The sequence below is a fragment of the Salvelinus namaycush genome, chromosome 21, assembly GCF_016432855.1.
Source record: "Salvelinus namaycush isolate Seneca chromosome 21, SaNama_1.0, whole genome shotgun sequence".
Lineage (NCBI taxonomy): Eukaryota > Metazoa > Chordata > Actinopteri > Salmoniformes > Salmonidae > Salvelinus > Salvelinus namaycush.
Genome location: NC_052327.1, coordinates 32,851,644 through 32,861,511, shown reverse-complemented (window position 1 = coordinate 32,861,511; position 9,868 = coordinate 32,851,644). Strand labels below are relative to the sequence as shown.

The following is a 9,868-nucleotide window of genomic DNA, read 5'->3' as shown; positions in this document are numbered from 1 at the left end:
CTGAATTGTTACGTAAAATCTTTTTTAAATTTATTGAAATAAATTAGCAAACATTTCTAAACCTGTTTTTGCTTTGTCATTATGGGGTATTGTGTGTAGATTGAGGGGGGGGAAAACATTAATAAAAACTTAAAATGTGGGAAAAAGTCAAGGGGTCTGAATACTTTCCGAAGGCACTGTATGAGCCATCTCACCTCTCTGTCCTGGCTTTATACTCTCATGCCACCACACGTCACCATCTGGACAAGTTAAAAGCTCTGATGTAAAGTCCCTTGTTTAGGGGCCTGCGTGGTTCTGGTACTGATTCAGACCGCACATTTTATTTTTACTCCTTATTCTACACAAATTCGTGGTATCCAATTGGTAGATAGTCTTGTCCCATCGCTGCAACTCCCGTACGGACTCAGGAGAGGCGACGGTCGAGAGCCGTGCGTCCTTCGAAATACCGCCGCGCCAAGCCACACTTCTTCTTGACACAATGCCCGCTGAACCCAGAAGCCAGCCACACCAATGTGTCGGAGGAAACACCGTACACCTGGAGTCAATAGAGCACGATGGGACAAGGACATCCCGGCCGGCCAAACCCTCCCCTAATCCAGACGACGCTGGGCCAATTTGTGCGCCACCTCATGGGTCTCATGAGGAGAGACTCCGTGCTAGACTGAGTGCTACTTTAACATACTGAATGAATAAGGTAGTCATAAAAAAAATTGTCAAACACTATTATTGCACATAGTGTGAGTCCATGCGACTTACGTGAATTTTTACTCCTGAACTTATTTAGGCTTGCCATAACAAAGAGAGTTGAACACCTATTGATTCAAGACATTTCAGCTTTTCATTTTTAATTAATTGTGTTTATTTTTGTTTTAGAGGATTGATAAGTAATATCTTAATTATTGTTACAAATGTATGATGCTCATTTTCCTGCATCTCTATTCTTTTGTTTGAAAATAAATACGTTTTTACAGCATGGTAGACCGTTAGAGAGCGCCCAAGACTGGAATGTACAGCAAAACAGAAAGGGAGTGTAGACACTAGATAGAAGGTAGAAACAGCTGCCATGAGTCCGACTTCAGTAACAAAAAGGTCAGATATATAGACAAGGTATTGTGATACTCCCAATCACATTGTGAAATGGAACACCAAACGTAGCATTTTTTTAGCGGCATAAACATGATTTCCAGTTTTTTTTTTTTTCACACAGCGGTCAAAATAACACTGAAATTGTGAACATTTTGATAATGCCCTTTTTGTGTAAGAGCTGTTTGAAAGAAAATGCCTGGAATTTCAAGCCTGTTCAGGTGGGTGGGTTTTTTGGCACAGATCATGACATCACAATCTGATCTGATTATTCTGACCAATGACCAGCCATCGATAATTTGCATATGCATCCTCCTACTTTGACGGGGTACGCGGAGTAGGCTCTAGACTAGAGTTTAGTCGATCCAATTCGGGAAATTAGGGCTTTGTATGTAAATATATTAACATTTGTATCAACACGCCCAAATGATGAGACTAAGCATTTCAATGGCAAAAGGAGGCTCATGGAAATAAATTATAAAAATTATTTGGAGTTATTTTCATGAAATAAACAGTGATTTATTAGACATACAGTGATGATTTAAATATCTAATGTAAAAGACTACATGGGGGGCTTTAACTGACAAGTTCAGGTAGTATTTCCCCATTTCAAAAGTTTTCTAGTTTTGTCAACTGAACCCCCAGCTTCGCCGGAGCTGTAGAGAAGGCACGGAGTAACAGTAAAAAAATTGTTAACTTGCTCAAGGGGTTGGGTGCGGGATCCTCTTAAGTAGAATTAGAATTAGAAAATTACATAGACAGCGCTCCCGAAGGATACATGCAATAGGCACAATGTGACATCCAAGAGTCAGTAATATGTAGTAGAGCTCTAGTAGCAGAGCTATGGAGCAGGCACTCGTGAATACAGCAGGCTTCATAATGCACATCGCATATTAAAGGAAATATCCCCATCCAGTACAGTAAACTTGCCTGAATCAGAAGTGATCCCCCTTTTCACGTCTTAATTCATTATATTAATAAAACAATGTTTTAAACCAAAAAATTACAATCACAGTGATACAGTAACATTGGTGCATTTTGTCATTGTCAATAAATAAGCTGGACCCTGATTACATACAAATGCTGTATGATCCATGATGTTTAAAATGATGTGTGTGTAGGTGTGTATCGTCTCTGTCTTTGGTTAGGCAGCCCAGGATTGTCCAGACTAGTTCATCAGTACCAGTGACCAGAGCAGATCATCACTGCTCCCAGTTTTCTTCTTAGTCTCCTCACGCTACCAAAGACATCTGTCATTGTCTAGCCAAAGGAAAATATCCACACTGTGTGGAAAAGGTTTACATTTTTACTACAACAGTATCTCCTTAGAACAGGATCCTCGGTAATGTGTTGTTAAAATACAGTAAATCAGTAGTATCATGTTTAAATAGAGTACCCAGTAGTGTTTTGTCCACCTTTTCTCAAATCCAGTTCTTGAAGTCTGATTCGGGACTGGGGACTGATTCGGACACAGGTTGTTATTTATTGTCATTAGTCTTGCCCTGGAGGCAGCTTAGCAGTGGTCATAAAATCTGTTTTGAAACCCCAACCACACTGCTAACCCAAACCTTAAATTAAGACCAAAAATCGTGAATTTTTAAGATACAGACAACTTTGACTTGGCTGCTGGCCCATCTTGCAGAAACAGCTCAGTTCTGCCTCCAGGGCAAGAATCATGACAATAAACATCAACCTGTGATTCAGACCTGGGACACTTGGTGAGTGACTGGCCAACCAGCAGTACTGCGGACCTACATGTTCAGATTTGAGTACCTCTGCTCTAGTTGTGTCTTTTTCCAGGACAATCAGTACTATGTTGTGTTCATCATCACCACACCCTCAAACCTTTTGAGTGACAGGGGATATCACCCAATGGTGTCAGGAATCCCCTCTGTCCTGCCCTCTCGTTAACCGGTCGACAGCTGTAAATGGCTGATGCGAGGAATGGGGACGTTAAAGTGTGGCAGTTTCCTTGCACCCACGGATGCGTCGTCGTGGGTACGGCTGCATCGCTGAACGTTTTGGCTGTGTTGTTGTGGGTTACGTGCCGCTGCGTTGGGTGCGTCTGTTCCACATGCCACGCTTAGAGTGGTAGTGATGCAGGAAGTTCCTCATGTAGATACGCTCCACCTCCAGACCCGACTGCAGAATCCTGACACAGAGCATGGGAGAGCAACATAATTCATATTAATGATCAGATTGACAGAGTAGGCATGAGCAACAGAACACACACAAACATGCACCAAACCACCATAGACAGACAAACACACACCTGTCCAGCAGCTCCCAGTCCTCTCCTCCCCAGCGGTCAGTGAAGTCATGTGTGTTCATGCCTCCTGCAGCATCCAAGTCAGACTTATAGATCCCCAGCAGACCAAACCCATTCACCTCCCAGTAACCTGGAACACACACAGAGAGACGTGTGAGACGTGCTTGTGTGTGTGCACGTGCTTGTGTGTGTGCACGTGCTTGTGTGTGTGCACGTGCTTGTGTGTGTGTACCTCTGGGCTCCCTGGGCGTAGCCCCACAGTCCAGTCTCATGACGATAGGAGCGAAGGCCATGTGTCCCTCCACACAGTGTTTCCTGACTGAGTCGATGATGGAGGGGGGGAAGTGGATGTGGAGGTCACACAGAAACACTATACTGTGCTCATTCTGGGGAGGAAAAGAGAATATTTATGCCCATTTCATGAAACTCAGTTGATGTATGGAACACAAAACGCTACACACCCACTGTCTGTCACAGTGATGATGTCACTGATCATGTCTCACTCACAGTGATGAGGTCGATGCCGGCCTGTAGACCAGCAGAACGCTCAAAGTTCCCACTCAGCTTCAAGTATTGGTACCTGGTACACAGAGGCAAGTTATCAGGGGTGAAAATAAGCCGCACAGTTCAAACATTCGCTTATCACAATAATTTAAGCAAAGATGCCAACACCGTAGGATTTTACACCATCATTTATTATTGCCGCATCTCAGCCAAATGAAAAATTAGCGAATGGACTAGAAAATGGGTGGTATATGCTCCAAAATGCAGTGTGGTTTCATATCTGCGGCGAGAATTTTTTTATCAAGGCAAAGATGAATGTCCAAGACCAAGACAGCAGTGGACAACGCCTCAACATTAACTCAATCCAGGCTACAATTGACTTAATTCCCAAATGTCATTATACTTTCTGGTGTTTTGTAACAGATGTCTCTTTCCATTACTGTGTGGATGCTGGAATTATTTTAGAGTGGAGGAATGTGCACAAGTAGTCTACGGGAGGCTTTCGGATGATTTGTTTACATACCATTTTTATAATTTATTGCGCAATGAAATGCCACACACTGCGTACCTGTGCAGGGTGGATGCCTTTAGTGTTGTCTCTATGTCCATGTCAGTGCTGTTGTAGTCGGTGATGATGAGGTTGAAGTTGGGGTCTCCAGTGGTCTTGTACAGACCCTCCATGTCAACTATCAGTTGCTGCACCCAGCGGGCCTGGTTCTTTACTGACACACACAGATAGACAGACACCCATAAGAATAAAGCAATATATCGCCCTACAACAGTAGGAGAGTAGCAGTAGGGTGTGTGTTTGTGCGTACCTGGTACTATGAAGTGGACAGTGGCAGTTGGGTTCCAGTGAAAACCGACAGGGTTGCATAGCAACATCTCAGGGGCAGGGCGAAGCGGCGGGAGTCCCCGGGGGCGAGATAGTCTGTGGCGAATCAGAGCATAGATGTAGTGTGACAGGCGAAGGTGTTGGCCATTCACATCCCTCAGCTCCAGCTCCAGGAAGTACCTGCTGCCCTGAGCTCCATCCACTCTCCTCTCAACGTTCAGCACACGCACCAGGCTGAAACGCCTAGGGAGGGAGGGAGGGACAGGTTTAACACACACTCACACTTCCACAAACACATATACTGTACACACACACACTGACCCATGGTGTCTGTGGTTGAGTTTGTTCATGAAGGCCTTGACGATAGGCAGAGCGTCTCTAGGGCGGAGCAGCAGGTTACCAGACACGTTACAGCGGAGGTCTATCCAATCAGAGCGCATCGCTTGGAGGTCTAAAGGGGTCACCTGGAATGTCTGAGCCCAGTTCACCTCAGGGTCAAACACTGTTCGAGGGGTGGAGTCATAAGACAAGCCCTCCACCTCTTCAGAGTCTCCCTCAAGACCCCATAAAGACTCACTCACACCCACCTCCTCCCCCTCTCTCTCACCACCTCCCCCTCTGTCAACCCCTTCAACCAGACGGTCCATCCCTCTGACCACACCAGGGAGCAGATCCCCGTGGAGTGTGTTGTCATAGTCAGGTTGCGGTCGTGACTTTATCTGTGGTTGTGCGCGGAGGATGATATCTGTCTCTAGGACCTGGACTCTCTTCCTAGTCACAGTTGCTTTGTGGTCCAACTTAATTAGCGGTGGTTTAACCTCAGGCAGTCGTGTGGTCGACTGTTTGGCAACCGCTGACCACAGCTCCAGTGTACGGTTAACAAGTCTCCGCCCTCGACCGACCCTGATGGACCAATTAGAGACAGTGGGAGGTGGGAGGTGCTTCAGGGGATTGGGTGTTGCGTTACCCCAACCCCTCGGACCAGGCCGTTGAACACGCCGGTGCCTCCCTTGCAGCTGGGGAAGCCGAACTTCTGGTCCATCTCCCTCTACTGACAGGTTCTGGTCTAGTTTTTGTGGTGCGGGTAAAATCTTTAAGCCGGCTGAGTTCTGTTCTGCTGGTCTCTCTCTTGGTCTGGGTTGTTTTCGGTCTGCTGGCGTCCCTCCTGGTTTCTGTTCCCCTGCTCTGGACTTCACAGGTCTGAGCTGTTCTGCTGGTCTGTCTGCTGGTCTTTCTGCTAGTCTCAGCTGTTCTGCTGGTGTAGTCTGTAGTGATGTATGTGACCCAGGACCAGGGGGGATCTCCAACCCATCCTGTTCTGTTGCTCTGGTCTGGACTACAGCTTGTCGCTCTATTACAGCTGCTGCATTTGTTTCTCTCCTCTTCTTGTATGTGACAGTATCAGACATGTTTGTGTGTGTAGGTGCCCTGTCGGCCTGTGGCAGGGAGAAGAGTTTGCGTCGTCGTCTCTGAGCGTAATCGTCATAGTCGTCTCCATAGTCAGGAGGAGCGGGGTCTTTCTTACTAGCCCCTCCCACATTTGGAGGAGCCTCGCCATCTAACCCCTCCTCTGAGACGGCCTTTCTCCTCCTCAAGATGCCATCAACTACCAAACAACACGCAGACAGAGAAGAGTGTTAAAATAAAACAAAGGCCGACCTGCGACAGTTCATATACTTTTTAACCAAAGAAAAATGTGTCTCCTACCTCTACCTCTGGCTCGGCTCTCTCCCTCCTGCCCCTCTGGCTCATCCAGCCTCATGTACCTGGAAAAGCCATACCTAGAGAGTGGCGATACGGGGGGGGGGGGGGGTAGAGAGGGAATGTTACCATCTCTCTGACGACATTATCCATAACTTCAGTGATTGCACCCTGCCCTCTGCTGGTTGGTAATGGTAACGACCTCATACAGGATAAGCCCCTTCTCAGACCAGAGTCATAGAGGTTAGACATTTCACTGTCAGTTCTACTTCATAAAAATACAAACACTCTCCCTTTCCCTCTCCCGGCCTCTCTCCCTCCCCTCCTCACCTGTCCAGGTATAGGGGACTGTCGTGGTAGAAGCAGGTGTTGTCTGTCTCCATGTGTGTGAGCCGCGTGTAGTCGTTGGGATAGATGTAGGACATGTGGACCTGGAGACACACAAACATGGTAATAACACGCTCATTTCTGTTACTTATAGGGATTCGAGGTGGAATATTTATGGTACTTACAAATTGCAGGCCTTGGTATCGCAGCAGAGGGAAACCTTTGATGATGTAGCTGGGTTTATAGGTGCAGTCAGGTAACACGCCTTGTAGGAACCTACTGTCTAAGGCAGGGACTACACAGACAGAGTTATGTTCAATCTAGTGACTGTAGTGTTGTGTGTGTGTGTGTGTGTGTGTGTGTGTGGTCTTACTCTGGTATAGGGTGTCGCGTGGGTCGACTCTCAGCATGTCGGCTGCAGGCTGGTTGCTCAGCTGGTTGTCGGGCTGGTTGCTAGGCGAGCGGGTGTGACTAGCAGCCGTTTGGGGTACATGAGTGATGTCACTCATCCTCAGAGCAGACTCATCTGTACACACACACAAACATCTGAAATACATGTCTGAAATAACAGTTAGGTAGTTAAAATGTGTTAGTAATATTGGATAGCTAGAGTGTGTGGGTGTGTGTGTGTGTGTGTGTGTGTGTGACTCACTGCTGTAGAGGGATATGTACTTGGAGCTGATGACTGTAAACCTTAGACCCTCCTGGTTCAGCTGCCACTGTGTCAAAACAAACACACACACACTTCATACTACTTCCCAGATGCGCGCACACACACACACACACACACACACACACACACACACACACACACACACACAGGAAAGAGTAGAGAAGAGGGGAAACTCACCGCCACCTCAATGTGGTCTGTTCCTCTGTCATTCTGTTTATGGACTATCTCAAAAAAGTACCTCCTTTGAACGGACAGCCTGCAGAACACACACAAAACAGTTACTCTATGCTAGTTTCTGATAGGCGGTTGTAGATGCCTGTCATGTCATGCCCCTTAACTGTGAACGCCTTTCTTCCTCCCCCTTCCATAGCTACCTCCCCCTCTCCTGCCAATACCTGACTATCATCTCCCTCCCTCTATCACCTCCTTTAACCTCTCTCCCCCTGTCCCCCTCCCTCTTTCTACTCTACCCCTCTAGCCTGTGGTCCATGCTTCATTATGGTAGTTGTGACAGCTTCTTTTGTCAGGATCAAACCCACGTCTCCCTGCACCATCCATCATTGTACACACACACACACACCTCAGAAGTGTGTTTGTGTACATTTCTGAATGTGTGTGTGTGTGTGTTCATCCTGGCTCAGTGACATCACACCAAGCCACCACAAGAAGAAAAACAACCTCTGCTAAAAATAACTCAGCCCTGTGTTTGGATGTGTTTTCAGTTATTCACTTGAAACAAATAGATTCATACACAATTTTGTTTCCCGACAAAGTTCCGACAATCATAGCCTTCACTCATACACACCCACAGTGTTTAGCTGACTCACCTAACCGGTCTGGATGTCTGACTGGCATACTTCCCAAACTCACCAGGAGCAGTCCACTCCATGCCAGTCTGCAAAACACCACACACAGTCAGAGAGCTGCCAGAACCCCAAATAAACACAATCATTACAGTCACTGGAGCCATCTGCGGTCCAAACTGACAGACTCTGAGCCCACCTTGCCAATCCAGGCCAGTAGCTGCAGGTTGAGTGGAGAGTTATCCCGGCTCAGCCAGAACTCAGAGTTATCATCAGAGCTCACCGCAAACACAAACTCACCTGGAACAAACAGACACAGAGATGACAAATATAGTCAGATAATTATTTGAATTAGGTGTTCCTCTGGGTTCAGTGTTTGGACCCCTGTGGTTCAGTCGCCCTGTGGCATGTAAAGTTGTCAGAACTGATCGTATAATTGAATGGCTGTCTTACTGCACCAAACACAGTTGTCAAAAGCCTTGGTGTTACTATCCACCCAACTTAGATGCTTTACTTCAGAGATCAACAACTACATTCAGCCTTGGGACAATTTTTTCTTGAGTGGATGGTCAGGGTCACGGATCATAATTACAAATAACTCATTTGTAGACTGCGACTTGACTGCAAGAAGCCCAAACATATATAATCTTTGACTAAAACAAGCATTTCAAACCTTGCATACATTTGTATACGATCACATACAGTACCAGTCAAAAGTTGACACCTACTCATTCAAGGGTTTTACTTTATTTTTAAAATGTTGTATATCAAAACTATGAAATAACACATATGGAATCATATAGTAACCCAAAAAAGTATTACATCAAAATATATTTTCCATTTTAGATTCTTCAAAGTAGCCACCCTTTGCCTTGATGACAACTTTGCACACTCTTGGCCATCTCTCAACCAGTTTCACCTGTAATGCTTTTCCAACAGTCTTGAAGGAGTTCCCACATATGCATATCGTCCTTTTGAAAAACAAATTATAGTGCAAACCAGATGGGATGGGCGTATCGCTGCAGAATGCTGTGGTACCCATGCTGGTTAAGTGTGCCTTGAATTCTAAATAAATCAAACCGTGTCACCAGCAAAGCACCCCCACACCTCATCCTCCATGCTTCACGGTGGGAACCACACATGCGGAGATCATCCGTACACCTACTCTGCGTCTCACAAAGACACAGCGTTTGGAACCAAAAATCTCAAATTTGGACACATCAGACCAAAGGACAGATTTTCATCAGTCTAATGTCTATTGCTCGTGTTTCTTGGCCCAAGCAAGTATCTTCTTCTTATTGGTGTCCTTTAGTAGGGATTTCTTTGCAGCAAATCGACCATGAAAGCCTGATTCACGCAATCTCCTCTGAACAGTTGATGTTGAGATGTGTCTATTACTTCAACTCTGTGAAGCATTTATTTGGGCTGCAATTTCAGGGTCCTGAAAAAGGGACATTTCTTTTTTTGCTGAGTTTATATGGGGCAGCAGCCTCTAATGTGCTAGTGATGGCTATTTAACAGTCTGATGGCCTTGAAAAATAGCTTCTATCTCTAGGTCCCAGCTTTGATGCACCTGTACTGACCTCGCCTTCTGGATGATAGCAAGGTGAACAGGCAATGGCTCGGGTGGTGGTTGTCCTTGATTATCTTTTTGGCCTTCCTGTGACAACAGG

At 46.0% G+C, this 9,868-nt stretch overlaps 1 protein-coding gene across 1 annotated transcript in view; it reads right to left on the bottom strand.

Moving 5' to 3' along the window:
* Window positions 1-1,174: 1,174 nt before the first annotated feature.
* b4galnt3b (beta-1,4-N-acetyl-galactosaminyl transferase 3b) overlaps window positions 1,175-9,868 on the bottom strand; it is a 41,796-nt gene continuing 33,102 nt past the window's right edge. The window contains exons 6-20 of the mRNA XM_039016907.1: window positions 8,395-8,495; window positions 8,220-8,287; window positions 7,570-7,648; window positions 7,372-7,438; window positions 7,093-7,245; window positions 6,905-7,014; window positions 6,723-6,823; window positions 6,405-6,472; window positions 5,013-6,297; window positions 4,675-4,934; window positions 4,425-4,578; window positions 3,860-3,932; window positions 3,585-3,738; window positions 3,356-3,482; window positions 1,175-3,235 (exon numbers count right to left, since the gene is read on the bottom strand). Coding sequence (XP_038872835.1) covers window positions 3,124-3,235; window positions 3,356-3,482; window positions 3,585-3,738; window positions 3,860-3,932; window positions 4,425-4,578; window positions 4,675-4,934; window positions 5,013-6,297; window positions 6,405-6,472; window positions 6,723-6,823; window positions 6,905-7,014; window positions 7,093-7,245; window positions 7,372-7,438; window positions 7,570-7,648; window positions 8,220-8,287; window positions 8,395-8,495 — 2,912 coding nt within the window. The 3' untranslated portion in view covers window positions 1,175-3,123. The remainder of the gene's footprint in view (window positions 3,236-3,355; window positions 3,483-3,584; window positions 3,739-3,859; window positions 3,933-4,424; window positions 4,579-4,674; window positions 4,935-5,012; window positions 6,298-6,404; window positions 6,473-6,722; window positions 6,824-6,904; window positions 7,015-7,092; window positions 7,246-7,371; window positions 7,439-7,569; window positions 7,649-8,219; window positions 8,288-8,394; window positions 8,496-9,868) is intronic.